This window comes from Phoenix dactylifera, chromosome 7, assembly GCF_051530095.1.
Source record: "Phoenix dactylifera cultivar Ajwa chromosome 7, Ajwa_hap1_PhDact_Kaust_v1.1, whole genome shotgun sequence".
NCBI classification, from domain to species: Eukaryota; Viridiplantae; Streptophyta; class Magnoliopsida; order Arecales; family Arecaceae; genus Phoenix; species Phoenix dactylifera.
The window spans coordinates 33,922,733-33,946,096 of record NC_143196.1 but is presented as its reverse complement, the minus strand read 5'-3'; the positions used below and the strand labels follow the sequence as shown (position 1 = coordinate 33,946,096).

At 37.2% G+C, this 23,364-nt stretch overlaps 1 protein-coding gene and 1 long non-coding RNA gene across 2 annotated transcripts; both read left to right on the top strand.

Annotated features, from left to right (window-relative positions):
* Positions 1 to 949: 949 nt before the first annotated feature.
* Positions 950 to 3,143, top strand: LOC148703029 (uncharacterized). The gene is made up of 3 exons (XR_015988450.2): positions 950 to 1,051; positions 1,902 to 2,038; positions 2,127 to 3,143. It is a non-coding gene; the product is annotated as an uncharacterized LOC148703029 (long non-coding RNA).
* A 1,093-nt stretch (positions 3,144 to 4,236) lies between these two features.
* Positions 4,237 to 16,531, top strand: LOC120111210 (paired amphipathic helix protein pst3-like). Its single transcript, XM_088724365.2, has 8 exons — positions 4,237 to 4,263; positions 4,376 to 4,537; positions 5,299 to 5,453; positions 5,536 to 5,722; positions 7,450 to 7,607; positions 7,690 to 7,876; positions 13,428 to 13,526; positions 15,963 to 16,531. Exons 1-8 carry the CDS (start codon positions 4,237 to 4,239, stop codon positions 15,972 to 15,974), a joined length of 987 nt encoding a protein of 328 aa, XP_088580491.2. The 3' UTR covers positions 15,975 to 16,531.
* Positions 16,532 to 23,364: the final 6,833 nt, after the last annotated feature.

Below are 23,364 nucleotides of genomic sequence, written 5' to 3'. Positions count from 1 at the left end.
CTCCATGCAATAATATTGACTTTTGTAATATGCACCCTTATTATATAACCTTTAGTTAAGAATCACCAACCACCCAAATATCAAAGCACGCTGAGTCCCTTCATTCAACCACAACACAGATCTCCAAAGCATCACAAACCTTTTCATTCATCCGCCCTTCGAAGAAAATGAGGGTGTTTTGGTTATATACAATGGCAGGCTAACACGATTTACCGGCCGAGGAGCCGAAGGATTATTTTTAACAATTTGAAAATTTGAAGGATCAATTTAAAATTTTTTAAAGTTGAGGAAGTATCTCTAAGATATGCCCTAAGTTGAGAGGATATCCCAATAATTATTCCAATATACAAATAAATAGATATGCTTAGAGAGACCATAATGATATGATTCAAATGTGGGCAACCATGGTATGAGATGATTTGGAGCACAACTTATTGGTATGCAAATCGCCCCATTTTAAGAGTTCAAGAGGTATTTCAAAGCAGGATGCAAATGAATGGAACTGGAAATGCAATTTGAAACTTTATACCGGAAAAGAGGGATTCATGGTTGGTGGAATGTGAATATCCCCGCAAGGGATAGGAGATTTTTGGAATACTGAACACAAAGAATAAAATATAATTGGAGATTTAGGTTTCATGGGTGACATGCAACATGTAAATTTTTGAGTAACATGTAATGGTTTCATAACATGTCTCCGCCAAGGGAAGCAATTATTACAAAAATCAACTTATGAAACTTACCGTGGCTCCCCAAGTTCCATTTGAGGCTTACGTGTAACATTTATTTGTAGGGGGTTATTTGTAACAGTGTCCATAATACGAGAGTTCAATCCAAATTGTAATCTAAGGAAGGGACCACTGTACATAATTCTCCAGGGAATCTCAAAATTACATCTAAGTCCCTACAAACTAGAGTCTTATAAAACCCACTCCTTTCCCTCCTCACGCCATTCTCTCTCTCTCTCTCTCTCTCTCTCTCTCTCCCCTCGCGCAGGTCACTCGCTTGCTCTTGCCCGAGTTGAGAAGAAAAGGCCCTCTCCTCTGCAACTGTGAGCTTCTTGGATCTTTATCTTCCTATTGAACATTAGCTTTCATTCTTGCGTATATTTCTATTGTGTTTGATCTCTGCTCCGTTCTTCTCTTCGTTTCTTTCCGATTTCTTTTTCTTGAATGTGCGATCTTCACTTATTGTTCTTGCGTATATTTATAGTTCTTTTGGAATTTTTGCACCTTCCGATGGTCGGGCGAGGGAGCAGAGGCGAAAATCTTTTTGGGAAAATCTTTCTTCTTGGTTTCTTGTTATTCAAAGATCTTTTTTTTGTGTGTGCGCTCTTTAATTGTTCGTTTCTTTTCAAGAAGTCATTTAAGTCGAAAACCTTTTTCTTCTTTCAATGGAAGAGCGGTGAAATGGTAGGATGAAAGAGGAGGTGGCGTTTCTTCTCTTTCCTTTCGTTTTTTGCTTGAGTCATTACAAGAGTTTACCTGTTTTCAAGAAGAAATTTATGAAAGAGGAGGTAGCGTTTGTTCTCTTTCCTCTCGTTTTTCGCTTAAGTCATTACAAGAGTTTACTTCAAGAAGAAATTTCTTGATGTTTGGGGATCAATGTAGGGGTTTCTTGGTATTGCGTTAGTGATGTAATACTAAGTTTCTCTCTCATGAGTCAATCTCAAGTATGTCTTGGAGTTGTCGTACTCTCTAGTGGCTGGTGAGGAACAGGCTTCAACCTATGTGATCCACTTCGGAGGAATATTTGGTTCTTGTTCTTTTCAAATATTTTATTTTCCCAATTTTATTGACAATTCAAATTACTTCAGCATTTATAGAAACTTATTGTATGGTGTTTTGATCTGTTGGAGGTAATGCATTTCTGGCTGTCTTTATGGTTGACAATTTTGGTAGGGGAAGGTCAAGATGTTGGGCCAACCAGCAATTGACATCGATGATGACTTTAAGTCACGTGTAAGGGAGGCATTTCAAGACAATTTACAAAAATATGCCAACTTTCTCAAAATCGTAGAGCTCTATATGGAACAGAGGTTTGGTTTGGATGTTGTGTTACCTTTGATACTATTGTCAGGCTTGCTTAAATTTTTGTTTACCATCAGATCATCCTGTTGGTTGCAGGATTTCCCTCAACATGTTTATCATAAGGGGGAGGAAGTTGTTTAGAGGACATCCTCAGCTATTGTTAGGATTCAGCACTTTCTTGCCTGAAGGCTATAGAATTGAGCTTCCTTTCAATGATCTGTGGTGTTCAAAGGAACTTGATGGTGCTATCAGATTTTTTGTGAAAGTGAAGGTAATAAATATTTGAAAATAACTGTACGGTATAGCCAGATGTTTGAATTTTAATTTTATCATGTGTATGATGAGATCTTGATAATGAATAAGATATAAAGATGGAAGTGTACAATGAGGCTAGAGATCCTGCAATAATTCAAGGTAGCATGAATTCATTGGTCAAATGCTTGAGTCTTATTCTACAAATTCTAAGATAACAGTACGATAGAAAATGATCAAATAAAAGAAATGCGATAGTAGAATGCTATGTTCTTATTAAAGCAAGTGTACACTCCTATATCATATGGAGAAGGAACGAGGGAGAGATAAATATGCTGCCACCTACAAAAATAAAGGCTAGCAATCCTGTTGGAATGTGAATTTTGGGCAACAAAGAGGTGCTAACTGTTGCGGATCATTTGTGAGGTTAGCCCAAACAGTTAATTAATGTGAAGGGGAAGGATTGATATAAATGACTGGGTCCAAAACCTAAGGAGTGAAGTCCTCGTATTGGGACTCCCGGTCATCCCACAACACTAACATGCCGGTTGAGCATGGTAGAGATAACAATGGTAAGGTGGGTGGCCTCCAAAATGATGGAAAAAGAAGAAAATTATAGGAGGTTTTAGTGACTGGTATTCAATGACGTGTCAGAAAACTGGTTAATTAGGGGTCCTTCAAAACAAAGATATGTAATGGTTTTAATAAACAGAGGGCTTACATTTTTGTTCAAGAGTCAAATAAGAGGGGGAAAACATGAAGAGCTCATCAATTATGAACTTGTTTAGGATCATTTGATTTCAATTCATCCAGATCTTTAATCTTCTCTTAATACTAGCTTAGATTTTTTTTTCTTTTTTTTCGCCCAGATATCCATTACCTGTTCATCTACTCACTTCTCTTTGCCATTGTCCCCAATCTCATCAAATTCTATTTAAGATCCAAGGTTTAAATGTTACCTTTACTTGGAGGTCTCTAAGCAGAGATTTATTTTTCCTAAAAAGGTTTATTGTCAGAAAATCTTATTTTGTTACACACTTACTGTAACAACTTAGGACCTCACCCAACATGGCTAACCGGAAGGTATTATTTGGGTTCCTTGATCCTGTATAAGTACCCAAGATCTATCCAGCGAATAACCGATGTGAGACTAAACACACGCCCGCACAGGTCCTCACATACTCCCCCCGTTCAAGCCCTGGCGTCCTCGTCAGGCTAAGGGTTCATATCTATTCAAATCTAATCACAAACACCACGATTGGCCCGTGGTCAGTCCCAATAGATCCGTGCTGTAGTGTCCCCTAGTCCACATAGGTTATGGGCCGAGTCCGCTCTGATACCATTTGTAACAACTCAGGACCTCACCCAAAATGGCTAGCCGGAAGGTATTATTTGAGTTCTTTGATCCTGTATAAGTACCCAAGATCTACCCAGCGAATAATCGATGTGGGACTAAACACACGCCCGCACGGGTCCTCACACTTACAATCCGATGCCTTGTATCGATGGAAGATTAGGAATGACGGGTTTCTGGAGAACATGAACTGTAAGGAGTATTTATCATGGCTTATTTGTTTCATAGAAGCTATCTTTAGTTCTTTTTTTGGTATATCAATGCCAGATCGTTTCTGGTTTTTCTATTAAAGAAGAAATATGTTTGCTAATTTTATCTAATCTTACATTTTATTAGTTTATATATGTTATGTTGCTTGCAGACTAAACCTTTTACCTACATATTGGACTTCTTATGGACATATGGAAGCAATTATTTTGTCAGAAAGAGAAGCTAGGATAAAACTATGATGTGGTTGAATGCTGAGAGTGTGTATGGAAGCTGTGGTGCTTCATTTTTAGCCTTTTTCTGACTCCTTTTTTGCACTTGTAGAGTCGTTTCTCAGGCCCCGATGTGTATAGAAACTTTGTAAACTTCTTAGAATTGTACCATGTGCAACACATGTCCTTGAACGAGATCTCCGAAATGGTGCATGTCACACCTTTATGGCTTTTCCTTTATTCTGTTGATGGATTTATCTTCTATTTACATAGCCGATTCAATAGATCCATGTTTCTGATGGATTCTAAATTGTTTACAGGCAGCTGTGTTTTTAAAAGGACAGCAGGATTTACTTGAAGATATTATTGATCTTATGTCTGATTGCTCGGAGTGGCCTTATCAGCAGCACTCTTTGTCTGGAAGATACCTGTCTACTGTTGGAGCCTATGTTGGGTCCTTAAGCCAAACGTCCATCAATAAGGTCCTTGTTCGGTTTCTTCGCTCTTCCCCTTACCTGTTTGATAACTTAAATGGAGAGAACCTTCTTCTTTTTCTGAATTCAACCTCCCCACGCCATCCCTATTCTTGTGATTGCTAGGCCTCAGTTGGCATCTTTTTTTTGTAGTCTATTAGCAGAGATTCATGTGGCTTCCTCTTAAAAAGTCTTAGTTTGTTGAAATCTGATCTGATTTTGATGGGTAAGTGATGGAATTTTGGAAGAAGGGTGGTCTCCATTATCATCAACTAAGAGATTATTGATTTTTCAGTCTTTTTATAAATTTCTGTTTTAACATCAATTGCAAATGTTTTTGGTTGGATTAAAGCAGATATAGAGCTTAGTGCTTTACAGGATTCTTTTTTTAGGGAGAAAAAAAAAGTATTTCTTGTAGTTGTGTGTGATGACAAATAATAATGGAGACTCTACATGAAAATCTCATTTTCAAGTATCGTGAGTTCTGGATTTTGTAGTGCTTGGCGAAGAGGCCAAGGTGTACGCGTATGGCCACCCGCACTTTTTCTTTTAAATGCAAAGCCACCCCACCTTTTCGTTCAAATATGTTTTTGCTAATAAAAGTACTACCTCATTCAAAGACTCTTTTGTTTCCTGGCCTTGTCCTTTTAAAATTGATATATCAATGATATAGTAACCACCTTGATTAGTTGGTCTGCATTTATATTAACTTGTTATATGGTTTTTGTGATTAGTCATATTTTAATGTTTTCTGGCTGTAATAATGGTAGTTGAAAATCCATCTGGCAATGCCCACTGATGCTGCTCATATCATACGAAAAAGTGATGTAGAGTATTATTTGGAACGGGTCAAGGATGCATTTAGGTACAACAGAGAAAAATATGATGAGTTCATGGACACCTTGGACAGCTTCGGTCGAACGAGGTTTGATTCAGATTTTACGTTGTTGCTATTATTAGATGTCTTGAAATTTTTGTATACTATCAAATAACGTTTTTTATTGCAGAATTGGCTTCAGAGTGCTTACCTCAAAGTTGCGGGGATTGTTCAGAGGAGATCCTGATCTATTGTTAGGCTTAAACATTTTATTGCTTGAACGTTTCCTGTTCTTCCCTACTTATGACGAGAGGCGAAGTATGCAGGAAAAACCGATTGAACATGAGGATGCTCTACATTTCCTAAATAAAGTGAAGGTAAGAAAGAAATGAAAAGCTTCATGTTCACATTTGAATTTTGAGAATATTTAATATGCTGAGTCAATGGCAACCTATAAAAGAGAAAGAAGGGGGAAATCTACAATAAGGCCCATGACCCTGTAGTAATACATGGTAGACATGAAACAGAAAGCATATGTTTTGAAAAGGATACATGATTTCTAGTAAATCCCTTATTTTCTTTGTATATTTTCCTCTTTTCCAACCCTACCCATCCAAACATTGCTCATCATGGGGGAGGGGGTTGCTTTCCTGCAAAAGTAAGTCTAGGCTGCTAGCAATGTTTTATATTTTCAAATTTTGGGTAAATGAAAGGTGCAAAATTGTTGGTTGAGCATTGTAGAGAGAATATGAATTGGGTGACCAGTGGTCACACCCCTCCTAAGAAAAAGAGGTTCCAAGTTCAAGTCTTGGGTAGTATATTCCCAGTCATTTGGACCGAGGGAATCTGAATAGCTGGTGAGCTTCCTTCCTTTTCTCTGTAAGACAAAAGTAGTAGTAGGGGTAAAAAACAATAAGTTGCATGCATGTTCTCTGGAAGAATAGAACAGGAGTTTTACAATTGTACAAATAGATGATAAAGTGTTGGAAAGCCGATTAAGTGATAACATCATGCACCAAAGATTTGAGGTGCTTTCAATGAGGAGAGGAGCTTATGCTATGTCCAAGAGTTGAATAAGAGAAGTGGAAGGCCTTAGATGACAAACTTGGTTGACGAACTTTGATCTTGATCCACCCAATTCTTAAATTAATCTTAACTTTTCATGTACATATCTGTTGTTTCTGTCTCTACTTTTTTCTGCTTTGCCTTTCTCTTCAATCTCTTCAAGTTTCTTATAACACTGCTTCGAATGCTGTTTTTATGTGGAAATTTATTGGCAAAGATTCTTATTTTTCTTGTCGGATGGTCATATTTTGCTGCAATCTCCGTCGTACTTTGATGGCAGGGAAGTGATGGAGTTTTGGAAGAAGCATGCTGTTTTTACTGATTGTTTATCAGGGATCACTTGCTGTATAAAAGTGAATTCTAATTCTTTTTTTGGAGAGCATTGTCAAATGTTTCCAGGTTTTGTATTAAAGAAGATATTTAGTTCATACTTGAGATTTATTTTCAAGTTTTTCTTAAATTCGTGGATAATCTTTAAAGAAACTATATGTTTCTTAATTTTTATGGTTCTGGCTAGATCTGTGGTCCTTGACATTTTTTTGAAAAAAAATTGATGGTTTTAATTGAAGAATGAAGAAATAGTAGGATGAGAAGAAGCCTTCTTTTTGTACTAATATTTGTAAGAACTAAGGAATTATTTTAGTAGGATTTTTTTTAAAAAAAACTGGAGATCAATGTCATATGCTTCTGGGTCTTCTATTAAAGGAGTGATGATATTAACTTCTTTCTATGAGAATATTGTTTTCAAGTATGTCTCGGAGTTTGGATGTTGCAATGGTTGGTGAAGGGACCAGAGGAATACCATTAGCTATACCAACTGTTGTGAACTTGTGATTGAATGTATTTTTTTAAGCAATACTAGCTTGTTCCAAAGAATCACTTGTTTCCCAGAAAAAAAGAATCCCGTTCAGTTTATTTCTCAAAACTTATGTCAAATAACCTAATAACCATTTGAATTGCTTAGTATTTATTAGATATGTCTTTGGATGTTGGATTTAAATGGTTTTCTTTCTATCTCTATTGTTGTTGATGGATGTAGGTAATATTCCATACAACAGAACCTATTGATTATGCTGCTATGAAACAAAAATATGATGATGCGGGGGACTACCTGGGACATGTAGAGGATGCATTTCAAGACTGCAGGGAAAAATATGATGATTTATTGACTATCTTAAGTTGTTACTGCTTGCAGAGGTTTGATTCAGATTTTGTTTTATGTTATTCTTTGGATTTATTCCAACTTTCGCTTACAGTCAACACATTGTGTTAATTGCAGAATTGATTTGAGCATGTGTACATCAAGAGTGAGGGAGGTGTTCAGACGACATCCTGATCTACTGTTAGGCTTCAATGCCTTCTTGCCTAAACATTGTGAAGTTGTTCTCCCTCTTGTTGACAACAGGCTTTCACATAAAATGCCTTTGGAGCCTGAAGATGCTAGTCATTTCATAGAGAAAGCAAAGGTGACAGATTGAAAACAGAAGCTTCATTTTATTGTGGCTAAATTTTATGATGATGACAATCTGTAAAAGAGATCACAAAGGTGGAAATTTTATGATGAAGCCCATAATCCCACAATAATTCGAGGTAGACCCAAAGCATAAGCCATGTGCTTGAATGCCTTTCTGAAAATATACGTTAAAAATATTTAATAACAATAAAATGGGAACATATTGAATACGGAGAAAGTTAAATAACATAATGTTAGGTCCCCACAGAAAAGGTAATATGTAAATCACAAAAACTCAATCAAATCTGGTTCCTAATTTATCCTCTGTCATCCTTGTATTTTTTTCTCTTTGACATACCCTCTCTCCAACATAGGGAAAATAAGTTCTCTCAAAAAAAAAAAAAACATTGGGAAAATGAAGAGGGAGTTCAACTTTCAACAGGGAGAGGTGATCGCATTCATGTGGACGAGTTGAATAAAATGGAGGTGTAACAACTCATTAATGGAGAGTTATAAATTTTACTGGCCTTGATGGAGGATATAATCATTGGACAGGTAGATGGTGAATCAACCAGGATCATTGTTATCATTATATTAGTTTCAATGATAAGTTTTTTAGTAGATGGCTAATATATTCATATTTCAACAACTATGATGAAATTACAGAAAACATGGTTATATTATATACATGGAAAAACATGTTAGCCTTTTCTTCGACCAATCGAATGATTATACCCCAATCATATATGTTTCAGATCTGATTGATTGTTGGGTGGGGGATGGAACTACAGTTGGATCTGTTATTCAAAGTAATATTATTTTTATTCTTTTCTGCTTGAGGGAGCTTAAGGCAAACTTGGCATTACTAAAGAATTAGAACTCATATATAAGTGTGGTTTGCACAAACGGAACATAGAAGAGAGTATAGCTGGCTTTTTTAGCATATATGAGGTAAAGTACTTTGGAGGGTCATGGTAAGGCGTAGCCATTCTTAGTGTCTGTTTAATGCTATTTTAAATTCTTTCTTTGACCAATGTGCACCATATAACTATATGATGATATAATGTTTAGGAAGTTTATGTAAAATAGAATTCTTATGAGCAAACAATAGATTTCACCCAAGGTTCGCCGTACCGGTATCGGACCGTGTATCGGTGACATATTAGTATAATGTCGATACAGTACGGTACAAAGTTTTTTTGGCGTACCGAGGATCGATATGCCATTGGTACTGGTACTGAACTGGTACGGTACGGTATGCCCAATGCCATATGGTACAGTACGATATTGCATACCATGATTTCACCTTCGCTACTATCAAGTATTAAATGGGCTTTCTTTAGGTAATGGAAGAAATAACTACTTAGTAAACTCTGGAGATATTTTAATCTTCTTACTTATAACAAGGTGGGTCTCCATGTTTGTTAGAAAACTAAGTTCTTAGAGTTTGCTTGTTCATGAACTTGATCATTTCCATTTCCTTCTCTTTTTCACAAAATCTAATCTCAAATCAAATTTATTCTCCTTTAGAGATAGGATTTTAGACCAGAAAAGAAAATTATTCTTGCTTTGTGTGAGGACCCTTACGAGCGCGGATTTAGTATCCCATATTGGCTATACACTATGTAGACCTTGGATTTTTATACATGGCTAAGGAACTAAAATAACACCTTCCAGCAAGCCTTTTTGGTGAAATTTTGGGTCATTACAAATGGTATCAGAGTAGACATGGCCTATGGCTTATGTCATCTAAGGGATACTGCAGTACGCACCCATTTAGGTTGACCACAAGCTGGTCGTGGTGTTTGTGATTGGGTTTGTGGGACTTGGGGTTGAATTTGAATGATTTGGACTCTTAGCTTGGCAAGGATGCTAGGGCTTGAACCGAGAGAGGGTATGTGAGGACCCATGCGGGCATGTGTTCAGTCCCACATTGGTTATACACTAGGTAAATCTTGGGTACTTATATAGTGCCAAGGAACGTAAATATCACCTTCCAACTAGCCTTTTTGGTAAGATTCTAGGTCATTACACTTTATTTTCCATAGAACTTTAAACAATAGGCCTCTTAAATTACAATTTTCTTCTAGTAAAAAATGATCTTTATTTCTTTTCCACAATATGTTCTTCCATTTGAAAACTTTCTTGTTTGATTGCAAATTTGACGAATTCCTTTTTCCCTTCCCTGTTTCCAAAAATGTGACTTGAATTTATATTCATTCACCACTGTAGATTCTATTTCTAAAATTGTATTTATGGCTTGCCCTCGTATTTCTCAACAATATTTCTTGTTTCCATCATTGGGCATTTCGACTAGTTGTTTCATGATTCTGCTTCATCTAAGATTGTAACAAGGTACATATCCAAGTTCATATTGAAAGCATTTGCCTAAACGCATAAGTTTGCGGTGGATTAGGGTGACATGATTTGATCAAGATATAAGTGCCTGAAGTTTTTAGAAAGAAATAGATTGATTTGAGGTTTGGCATATAGATATGCCAAAATATTTGTAGAATCTCATTGAATATTGTTATTGGCCACAAAGAAGTATGATAAACTTGTTTTTATGTATGTATCATGTGCGCACTCAAGACATGTATTATTTAAAGAACAAGTTGCTCAAGACATGTGACTAGGGCAACAAGGGTTAGATGTTGTCTATTGTTCTATGGTCTGCATTAGGATATAGTTTGAGCATCATCAATCTTTATGTATGTATGTGTGTATGTGTATACATGCATACATACATACATATACATATACATATACATATGTATGTGTATCTATATGTACATATCTTATCTAATGGACAAGCAAAAGTTATTCAGGATATGTGAGTAGCACAACAACAACTAGATGGGAGCATCATCAATCTCCATTCCAATGAAGGACTAGTGACCACTTTTGAGCACTCATGATGATTATCTATTAAGGTTCACCGAACTGGTATCAGAGCTTATACTGGTCGGCAACTGGCATGGTACGGGTCTGGACTGTGCCGCTTCCGAACGTCCCAAAAAAGGGTGGGGGAGAGGGAGAAGGAGAGAGAGTGGGGGAGAGAAAGGGAGAGAGCGAGAGACTCACCTAGGAGGGGAGAGGTTTAGGGTCGAGAAAGTTCGAGCCACTGCTCTCTGGATCCAAGGAAGTTTGAACCAGCAGAGCTTTAGAGCTCCGGATTGATGACGGGGACTGAGGAAGAGAGAAAGGGAGAGGGAGGAAGTTCGAGCCATCGCTATCCGAAACCAGCGACGAGGACTGAGGGAGAGAGGGGGGAGAGAGAGACCCACCTGGAATGGGGGGCTTCGGGGAGTCGGAGGGCTTCGATACCGTGATCGAGCGAGGGAGAACCGGAGGCTAAAAAATGCAGCTCTTATATACATACTGAACCGACCGACTAAATTGTGCCAATAATCGATTGGTCTAGTTCAATGCGCCCCAAATCAGTTGGTTCGGCATGGTTCGGCTAACCCTAATCTATGCACGTAAGATATAATCCACATGCATTATGATAAGTATTTCACCAAACTGTTGAAATGTACAAATCTATTCTGGTCCATATGCTCGAAAACAATAAATTACCTTTTCATACAGTTAGCTTTCTATCCAATGTTTCAGCTTTAGTGTTAAGGCCTGATATGGTTGATCCATTCCCTAACAGCTTAAGCTTTTGGTCTAGTGGTTAGTTGACATGCTGTTAGAGCTGGAGTTCATGCATTTAGAACCCCTCCAAGTTAAATTATATTTAGTTCCATTTGCCATATTGAGTCGTTTCTTGTCTTGGCTCTTTCCTTCTTGTTGTCTCGAATCATTTTTGACTCATTTATGCCTTTATGTGCATGTCCGGGCTGCATTTGAGGATGATGTGCTTAAAGTTTGAAATCTTGTTGTATGCCTTCCAATCTGTTTACAGTTCATTAATCAGGATGATACACATGTTGATACGGATTGATATGGCATGCAGTATGAAGTAGAGACTGTATGTTACAGCTTAGGTACATAGTTAACCCATCCTCTAATGGCTTATGCTTTTGATGTCTAATGGTTGGCATTTAGGATATCATGTTTTAACTAGTTTCCAAGTCCTAGAGAATATATAGGAAAAAATGCAAATTTGCTACTAGATGGAGTTCTTTGAAAAGTTGCATTATGTTACTCTGGTAGAACGCTGATCACATCATGTTGTTTGAATAGTATTAACCAAAAATTGATTAAGCATTTTCTTCAATCCTTGGAAATAGATGGAGAACAACTTTTCTGTTCGTCTATTCTCCAAAATGGAAATATTATTGTCTATTTTTGAGCAGATAAAGCAGATTTCTCATTCCTTGATCCTTCTCTTTTCTTTTTCCTCCGCCTTTCCTCATAGTAGTATCTCTTTGATTCCTCTAAGCTCAGAGCATGGTTACTCCAGACATGGCTGTTTGAACCTTTGTGAACTCATTTCACTGCACACTTTCTAGCTTCACCATTTTCTCCCACAGTGTTCCATGTTTGAGATGACTCACAACCATTCTCTCATCATTTCTTATGGTCTTCATCATGGTTGTGACTGTACCGTCTTTCTTACTTGGTGCACTAATCCTTGCATGTAAAATTTTGAAACAAATGTATCTTCTTCAAACATTGTTTGCAATTCATGAAAAATGAGTAGCATGTGTTCATCTTTAAAAAGCTAAAACAGGCAGACTAGTGTTGGGTATTAATGTTCTCTTGCTAAAACCTCTCTCTGTTGTCTTTTCAATAGGCAATTATTATTTTCTGTTTAGAATCAGTATGAACTTCGGTGTTGCTTATTCATTCAAATATATCAATAATAAAGATACTTGTTTATTTTTCCAGACACGAGGGTTTGGCCCAAGGTCTCCACAAAGGAAGTTATGCTACAATTGGAAACCTTTGGAGCTTGGTCTGGATAAATTCTTTTGATTTGTATTATGTTTGAACGATCCTTATAGGATGACTTGCTCAAGTAATTTACTGTGAGCCTATCAGAGACCTAGCATGAGTCTAAAAAAACAAAGAGTCAACTGTTGCAAAAAATCTTTTCATGGAAATTAACAACTGTTATGTTCTTCATAATGGGCATCTAGGAATCTAGTGTTGATATGCTACTTTTACTATATTGATTGAACCTTTGTGGAATAAAGGTTGGCCACAGGCATGAAAGCGACAAACATAATCTCAGACTCTCAGTTGCAATATATGTCAAGCTAAATACTCCTTACCTGTTCCTTATTATTTCCTTCATTGTTTGTGTTTTTGCACTTCATAGGTATCTAGGCAACTACCTGAACAAGTAAATGCTTAGTCACTACTGCATACACAATATTTCTTGTTGTTCTCTTGTATTTAAATAATCCAAAAAAGACTGCATACATCGAGTGGTGTAACCTTGTCTGCAGGCTGATTGAATCCTGTCATGTCATTGTCCATCTGACTTTTAGTTATGTCTTAAGCTTTTTCTTACTTCAATAGAAGGAATTCTCTTGATTGCTATAGCCTTGAATCATTTCTTTGGATTTATTTTTTGACTCTTCTTGTATTTTTGGGTATTGTGCAAGCAGTCTTGTTTCAAAAAGGATGAACAGATCTACAACTCGCTCATCAATATTATAGGCATCCATTCGAAGCGGAAGGTTTTGTGGTCTAATGATTGTCTCCAGGTATATTTCTTATATTTGTTATAGTAAGGAGACACGCTCTGTTGGAGTACAGACTTCTCATCAAGTCTTTGTTAGTTGAGTCAACAACTTCCATTATTTGTTTGTCTGTTTGTTTTTCACCCACTTGTAGGTGGTGCGGCTCATTCGAAACCATCATGATCTGCTCATCAAATCCTTAAATATCATATATCCTAACCTGAGGACAAGTACAAAGCTTCACAGAAGCCTTGCTTCATCCCCTTCTTGCAGTGAGAGAAATTTTGTTGTGCCCAAGACAAAAATCTGTGCTTGTTGCCTTCTATATTTAATGTCCTGTTCTTAATCTTGGTAATTGTCACCTTCTCAAAACACTCAATGCAGTTTCTCCTGGCCATTTTTTATTCTCTAGATCTCATAGACCATCCATTTTGTTTTAAAGGGTCTGCTTCACTGACCTTTCTTCAAACAAAATCTTGCGTTGATGCAAATATAGAATAATTTTTTAGAGCTTTACAGATCTATATATATCCTCTGTCAGCAGCATCATGACTTATCTATTAGAATTCCAATTTCTTTTCACAAAGTTGACTTTGTTCGTTGCTTCTCTTCAGCTAAAACTCATTGCCGACCTTTTCCCTATTTATATTGTCCATGCTCATTGATAGTTGCTTCTTGAGGGATCTATTTGCACACATGGAGGACATAAGCTAGAATATTTTGTTGCTAATTTTACTCACCACCCCCCTCCCCCCAACCCAAACAAAAAAAGGCCCAAAAAAAGTTCAAAGAGCAGAAAAGCATATCTGAAAAAATAAGAAAGACATCTAATTTCTCTCATCTCTGTTTTCTCACTTCCATTCATATGTATATCATGAAGACCTCTTGCAAAAAGAAACAGAACGGTAGACTTTTTCCTATACATATTTTGTAGCATATAAGAGAAGTTAAACCCTAGAATATGTTTATGTATTGAATGATTTGGTAAGTAACACATCATGTAGCAATTGCTATATATATGACCTATGTTTAATATTGAATCCAAACTTCAGGAACCATTTTTTTTTATAAACATTCCATAAATTACAAGGCGGACTGTTTAATAAGAGATTTCTACCCTTCAACGACCATCATAGGATTTCAAGTGCATGAATTGAATTATTTTGAAATTCTTAGTGGCAATTTTGTGAGAAATCAGATTCCAAGTGCATGTCATTGAATGATCCAATAAATGATCATAATTCATTGCTCTTTCTTCCACTTCCAAAAGGTGCATAAGAATGATCACATAGATCAAACTATTATCTAAACCCTAGTTATTTCTTTTTGTTGAGATGATTGTGAGGACTTATGCAGGTGTGTGTTTAGTCTCATATCAACTATGCACTAGGTAGATCTTCGGTACTTGTACAGCACCAAGAAACCCAAATAATACCTTCTAGTTAGTCTTTTGGAATAACGTTCTAGGTTGTTACAAATAGTATCAAAGCAGATCTGGCCCATAGCCCATGTGGACTAGGGAACACTACAATACGGGCCCATTGGAGCTGATCATGGGCTGATTGTGGTATTTGTGATTGGATTTGCAGTACTTGTAAATGGATTTGCATGGATTTGGATCCTTAGCTTGGCAAGGACGTCAGGGCTTAAACGGGTGAAGTATGTAAAGATTCATGTAGGCGTGTGTTTAGTCGCACATCAGCTATGCACTGGGTAGATCTCAGGTACTTATAGAGGACCAAGAAATCCATATAATATCTTATGGCTAGTCTTTTTGGGTGAGGTCCTAGGTCGTTACCATGATAGATGAGGTTTTGGCTATTGTAAGTATTATCATTGTTAGGGATGTTGTTGGTCCCCTTTGTTTCCTTTTTCTTTTCCCATTTTGGCTGATAAAAACCTTCACATGATTCTAGGACTTCGGTGCATGCTTTAAGATCAACTAGCCATTCATGCAATTTCTTTTGACGTTTCTTTAACTCTAAGTCATTCCCATAGTCTAATGCATGTAAGTAAATTGTAGGGTATTGAACTTCATAAGACACTAACTTCCATTTTAATAAATAAGACAATCATGACATGTTTATTCCTCGTTTCATGATTTCCTTTGTTTTTCTAGTTTCTTTTGGTTGTATAAAGAGTATGATCAGTAAATCCTCACATCATGATTAATTGTGGATTTGAGAAATGCTAAAATAAATTACCACGCCTCATGTGAACACCTAAAGAAGCAGGATTACGCTAAAATAATTGTGGATTTGAGAATTGGATACGTTTTATTTGTGCATATCACCATACCTTTTCATTCAGTTATGTGAGCAGCACCTTGTATCGTTTGTATGTCATTTATCTAGCCCAACATATATTCCTAATATTGTTGCACTAACTGCAGATATCATGGAAACCGAATTACGTGAAATTTATTTGACTCCTAATTTTCTGCAGCATTTGTTTTGGCAGGGAGGTGATTGATCTTGGAATGTCATTGTTCTTCCGCCCCTCACTACACCATACTTCGATTGGCACTGCAACATCTGAATCAGTCCCCATGATTGAGCCCATCATCATCATCATGCCCTATCATTAATTCTGTCATCAAGCCAAACCAAGCGATGGTGAGTTATTTCATTGGGGGAAAAAAAAGAAACCAATGTCTGCATTCGAAACTATTGAAAGTAATCAGGGTAGCGTTTAGGGAAATGCTTGAATGCCATATTCCCATTGCATTCAAGGATAGCTTGCTCAGAGATCATTCTTTTTTTTTATTTTGTGTGTGTGTGTACGTAGCTAATCATCACCAGACTCCAACAACATGTGATTCATTACTGATAGAGCATCTGTTGTAACACTAAGCATAATGCTTGTTCATCCTCAGACTGGCCTTTTTGGGGATTTTGTGTGGTTGTTTGTAGCTAGAAATTTTAAAGTCAAGCTCTTGGTGGTCTGACTTGATCTCAGCCAGGTAACGTTCATATCCACACAAGGCTAGTTGTTGTTTTCCGAGGTGAGGTCATGATGAATGACAGAATAAGTTTGGTTGTATCTGTTGGGATGAGAAAACTCCTCTTCTCTTCAACTGTGCGCAAATATGTCAACGTAAAATTTTTTTTCTCCAGTCAACGATATTATCTATATTCTTTCATTAATGTCGAAGAGTTGAAACAATTCTGACGAGATTTTAAAGGATGAATTTAGTTTGGATAAGCTTTCGTGCAAGAATTAAGATTACGTTGCGAGTAAGATTTTGTTTTCTTCGGCTAACGGCGAGAAAATAAATGTTTTAAGAGGAAATTGAGATAGCAGCTATCCATGCTGTCCCTCGCATGCGTCGCACGTGCGACACGGTGGAGGACAGCTAGGACTTGGTTGGGAACGGGCCCACACGGCAAGCCTGCGGGCCCTCCAGATCCCAAAAGTGGAGCCGCTGGGGAGGGAGTAGGAGATATTTTTGTTTCCCTTGCAAACGAATCGCCGTTTACATGTCGAGCAACGAGTGGAGCTGCAGGTGTGTGTCGCATACGAAGGGAAAACCTTTCAAAGCCTTCCATTTGGGATGAAACCTGGCCCTTCTTCTTCGTCCTTTGTTTCTACTGCCGTATAAACCCTAGAGATAGAGAGAGGAACGGATGGCTTCTCCTCTGTAAACCCTAGATCACTTCTTCACCCTCTCTTTTTCCATCAGGCAGCTGGGGATCCATTGCCAAAGAAGCCATGCCTCTCAACTCATCGGCCAAGACGTATGAGCTTTTCCCTCCTCACTCTCTTTCTGCGTTATTTGTTCTTTTTATTGTTTTTTTTATTGCTCTTGAATTTTTTTAAGATTTTTAGCCGTTCGATCTACGAAGTGTTTCGTGTTGATGTTGAGATGATGCGTTTGGGACCATCCGATGGATGGGCGACTTGTTGAAACCTGAGATGATACCCCACCGCTGATGGCACGATGTACTGGTAAACCTGAGATGGTGGTGGGTCTTTATGATGGGCTGGCCAGGTTGACTTCTAGTTCGAAAATTGTTGGGTTGTTTTAAATAATCAAGATTTTATGAGATCCATATTAGCCAATACAGTGAAATCTAGATTGACTACCATTTTCAGGTCTAAAATTTTAATATCTGATAGTTTAAAAAAAAAATCTCAGCTGGTATATTTATATATAGAGAGAGGTCTGGATAAAGGACTGAGATTTTATGTACAAGATCGAAATCTTGCTTGGATTCCATTGGCTTAGCTCGCTTTGGGTTGATTTGAGCAAAGATCTAAAAGTTGGCATCCGTTCAAAGCTCTATAGGAGAGGGAAAGGGTTTGGTTTGCATGGTTCCCTTGCAGAAATGTGGTTTAGGTATGGAAGGAGCGCTTAGCATGGGCTGCTTCAGCTTGGATAGACATAGGGGCTCTGTGATTGAAATTTAGAACGGAGCCTGAATTAGGGTTTATGACCCTAATTCAGGCTCTAGTAAGATATATATTGGCGTTTGCATTTATAACTTGAATTAGGGTTTCATCTTGTGCTTGGCTTGGTGTTTTTTTTTTACTTTTTATTTTTACTTAGTTGAGCAGTTTGCTGGGGCATTCTCTGGTTGGAAGGTTGGTATTTGTTTCGACTGTAACTGGTTTTCATTATCTCAGTGAAGTATGGTGGGTTCTCTCTTTCTCCCTTTTTCTTGAAAAAATAAAAAAGAAAGAAGGCAAGGTTTAAGTTGGCTCGACTCATATTGCAACCCTGTGATTGGTGAAATGATAAAGCAAAAGAGTAAGCCCAGTAATAACATAAAAACTTCTGCAAAGAATAAGGCACAGTAACAACATAAAAGCTTCTTTCACATGAAACTTTTTGGGTGTTGGCCTCGAATGATAGAACGATCATCAGAATAGGTAAACAGTCACATAAAATTTCTGTGCATGGATTAAATGTACAACATGCATCCTCAAGTTTACAACATGAGCTCATGTATTGCAATCATTGTCCATTCAAGAGTGCATAGTAACATGTATGAAAAAAAAGAAAGGCAGAGAATTTGGAATCTATTTGTGGCTTGCATTGAAAAATAGTTTGCATATAGGGGAGGTCCTTACGAAGGAGGGTTGCATGGTGAGCTCGAGATGTCCACTATGTGGATCAAGTGTGAAAACAACTACTCACCTGTGCGTTAAATGCACGTCCACAATAAATATTTGGTCATCATTAAAAATATGTCTCAATCTGAAGAGATGGACTACCTATTGGTGCAAAAGATCTGATCATCATAAAGAAGAGCTTGAGATCAGCTTCTTTTGGCACTTTTTGGGCAGATTTAGCATGAACAAAATGTGCAATTTTTTCTTAGAAGAAAAGCTTCAATCAACACTATCCTTCGATAAACTCTGCACACTTTCCAACTTTGGAAAAAATTTTATTCAGCCAAGGTCGTCGATAATGACAAAAAACTATAGAGTTCCTCAGGAGTTCCCTGTTCCCATTGGCTTTCTCTAGTTCCCACTGATTGTTTGTGGCCCTTGAAGATTCCTAGTTTGCTTTTACTTCTCATTTCACTTTGGTCTTCATTTGCAAATTCTCTCATCTTAGTAACTATTGACACCTTTGTAAATATACGATTCTTTGATTAATCAAGTTAGAGATGTTATCTCACTTTCTCGATTCAATGGAACTTTCTTTCTGGAGGGACTGCACCCTCGCAAACTAGGTTTGAAAGACTCGGGACTGAGGACCTCGCTGACCTAGTCGATGATCTAGTGAAGCACCAGACTGCACTACAGCCCCCCCCCCCCCCCTCCTCTCCGCGCTGGAATATATAGATCCACCCGATCAATAAACACTCGAACCGAACTCACCCACCCCGCTTTGGGCACATGGACGTGGGAACCACTGCAAGGGGAACTTAACACGCAGTCCTCTTTTTGACCGGACTTTAAACGCGGTCCTTTTTTTGACCGGACTATAAACGCGGTCCTTTGACCATTAGCATTTAATTTTTACTTTGCGCACACTTATACAAGATTTGCACACTCTTATAATAGTTCTTGTATATAATTATATTGTCCCTGCACACACTTATATCTATGTGCACATAGTTATTTGTAACTGGGTATACATTGGGATATATCTGTGTACAACCACTAGGGACTAGGAGTTATAGAAACTTTGAAACTTCGGGCAGGTGTTAAAGTCCCACTTAACAGGGACTAAAAGATGTAGTCCTGTCGATAGAGGGACCGGCTATTAAATAATAGTTGTAATTTCTAGGGGAAGGTCTTATAAACTAGACATAAGCTTTTGGGAACCTTTAGAAGAAAACATGTCGGTGTACATCAAGTGCATCATTCTCTCTTATTATAGAGGTGTGGGGCTCATTATATTTCATAGTACCGAAAGAAGCTGGCCTTGTGCAAACGACGTTAAAAATCATGCTCGCTTGCTGGATTATAAGGCTTTAGCCTTACATAAGATAGAAAAAAAAAAACTAAATATAATTCTTGTAGGAAAAGACTAAATATAATCATTTTTTTCTTGAAAAGGGGATTAAATATGAGTCTTCTTAATGGAAAGTTGGAAGCTTCAGCAACTTTTAATTACCTAAAATATATAAATATAATAGACAAATAACTAAGAAAATCCTATAAACTATTTCAATATTTTCTAATTAAAGATCTTTGTTAATATTGAGAAAGCAAAAAACTTGGATGCCACATGTGATATCATATTGTTCAACCCCTTTGGATATATTGATTTATATTGGTCTGAGATAAAAAGGATGAGATTTTATATTTGTTGCAGAGTGCAATATATTTGCCAAGATAAAAGTCTTGCGTGGATTCTAGTGGATTGTGTTGATTTGGGTTGATTTGAGCAAGATCTGGGTTGGTATGGGTTAAAAAGCTCCATTATGGATACTAAACAAGGTTCTGTTTATAGATGGATTAGATTTAGTAGGAGCACTTAATATCGGCTAGTTCGAGTTAGGTCAAGCTAGGAATTTTGTTATAGAAATTTAGGTTAGGCTTAAATTGGGTTGGGTTGTCCAAGTTGTCAATCTAGTGTTAACCCAACTGGATTAAGGTTTTCAACTTTTACAATGCCTAACTAAAGTAAGACACATATTGAATTAACCCAGCCTGAACTATAAGTTTGTTTGGAGTAGCCAACTCAAGTTCTACCCCTATACTTGGTGCAAAGATGAAAATGAAAGGTATGTTCGCTGATAATTACAAACCAAAATTCTAAAATTCTTCACATGGAGACTTTTGGATCCTGAAAAGACAAGAAAGACATTAGAACATGCAAACCTTGCTTTAAAGTTTCTGTGCAAGTTCATATTCTACATTAAAATTTCGGTATATGACCATGCATTGAAAAATTATCTTCCTTTAGGTTTCATGGCATTCAAGAGTGCATGGATATGAAACAATGCTCAGAGTATATTTAAATCCTGCATAGAAACTTGCTCTTAAAAAATAGCACTATTCTAAAAAGTGCTATTTTAAAATATTACACTGCTGCATATTTAAATCCTGCATAGAAGCATAGGTTGCTGAAATTCCTAACTGTATATTCTAAAAATATTACACTGCTGGAAGGTAATGCACATTCTCTCTCTCTCTCTCTCTCTCTCTCTCTCACACACACACACACACACACACACACAAACACACATATTCAAGGGTTGTAGAGTTCACTAATCTCATCTTATTTAAAGAAATCAGCCTCCTGCGAAAGACGTAGTCCGGCATCATGCGCTGGATTCTAAGACAACTCATTGAAATATAAGTACCTAAAAATATTGATGATAGCAAGTACTTCTAAAAAGAAATTATATATGTATCTTTTTTTTTACAAGGATTGAATGTGAATCTCTTAATAGGAAGTTAGGAGCTTCAGCAACTCTTAGTTACATGCCAATAGATAAATTAGGAAATAGTTGTAAAGTGTGAGAATAACTTTTCATGGTTCTGCAACATTTCCCATGGACGCTTCTTCTGTTGTGACACTTTATATTGTTCATAAAATATATTGGAAATATGTTCTTAATTTTTTTTTATTGGTTGGTTGGTTGATGACAAAGGTCGGAAAAAGCGTGTTCACCAAGTAATGCTTCAGCTGCTAGTAATATCAACATCGGTGCAACCACAGATGATGCACTGCACTATTTGCAGCTTGTGAAGGATACCTTCTATGATGAACCTGCTAAATACGAAACATTCCTTGACATAATGAAGGAATTTAGAAGCCACAGGTCTACATCTTAGTTTCCTGTTATTACTAACATATAGCATGTACACTATTGAATATTCTAATTCTCTTACTCATCTGATTTCCTTTGTGATCTGATCATTGCAGGATAAACACTGCTACTGTGGTAGCAAGGATCAAACATTTATTTTCTGGCCAACTGGACTTAATTCACGGTTTTAACTACTTCTTGCCCACAGAACATCAAATCCCTGTCCACGCTGAGGAGGAAGTTGCGCACCATGCAGACTCGGTGAATTAGGTGACATCTAACTATAGTATTTGCTTCTTACTATAATGATGACAAATCCTCATGATGCTTCATTGAGCTTGTTAGACTTGATAAAACTGCAAACCTGATGCTAGAGAAGGATGCGACTGTTCTCTCGTTCCTGACTATAATGTGCTTTAATGTTGACAATTTGGGCAAAAGACTTTGTATACCTTTGGTTATCTTTTGCTATAATAAAGGACTCTTCATACTTTGAAATTGTGCTAACGCAATGATTAAGGTAGCAAACCTTCATTTCTGCTGCAAAGAAGGCTGGGCTGCTGCTCTTGCTCGACTATATAACATCTTGAATTGCATTTTCCTCGTGGTTGCTGCATGTTTTCATTGTTGTCTTCCCTGGCTACTTGTGATCAGATAGTTGCAGTGGTCCGCACAGAGCATGACAAGGAAGTATGGCCTGGAGAAGGGCAATTGCATATCAAACTATTTTGCACCCATCAGATCATCCAATCTGTGTGCAATGTGGAATGGCAAAAATGTGGTGGATTGAGTCAAGCTCCAGATAATTGCCTTATCTAAGCATTGGTTTATAACCTGGTGTGCACTTGTTGATATAGTGGATACGCTTGGGTTCAGCTGTGTGCCCTATGATATTTTAAGTGAAGAAACATATGGTATCCACATGTTAATGTCAGCACATAGATGAAGAAGGGAAGGTCTGTGTTACTCCAGATGAAGTACACTGAGCCAAGGCGTCCAGTTAGAATGTCTGCTATTGTCCCAAAGTGTTTGGTGGTCATGAGGTATGTCCAAAGTAACCCTGTTTGAACACCTTAACATATTATCAGGCTACAATATGTGCTCACACATGAGAAGCTCATATAACTACTTAATGATGATGACTAGATTAGGGTCCACTGATCTTGTGATCTTAATTTGCTATTGATAATTGGTGGATGGAAAAGCTTTTTAGACATTAATGGCTGGAAGTATTGCCAAAAAAAAACTTGAATAAATGCCGACATGCGCCGATCGAGCCCTGAGGCCTTAAAAAAACAGTAGAGGAAGAGCATTAGCCATGGATGATAGATATCGCCTTTGTATGTAGATGTATTTTCCATTGGAAAAATGAAGACATATATGGATGTTTTTGAGAGGAAATGTTAGTAAATCCATATGATATAACAAAAACCACCAGATTTTCTGTAGCATCATGCAAGATATCAATGCATCAGAGCAGATGAGATAATAAATTATTGTCGATTACAGAGATCGCACCATGAAGGCTCTCTGTCTGATTCAGTGCAAAACATCTCATTTTCTCTGTTACTAGCTGTGTTAATTTTTTTAGAAAAAAAAAAAAGAGAGAGTTTTTCTTAGTCACTTTGGGTATTTTTGACCAAAGT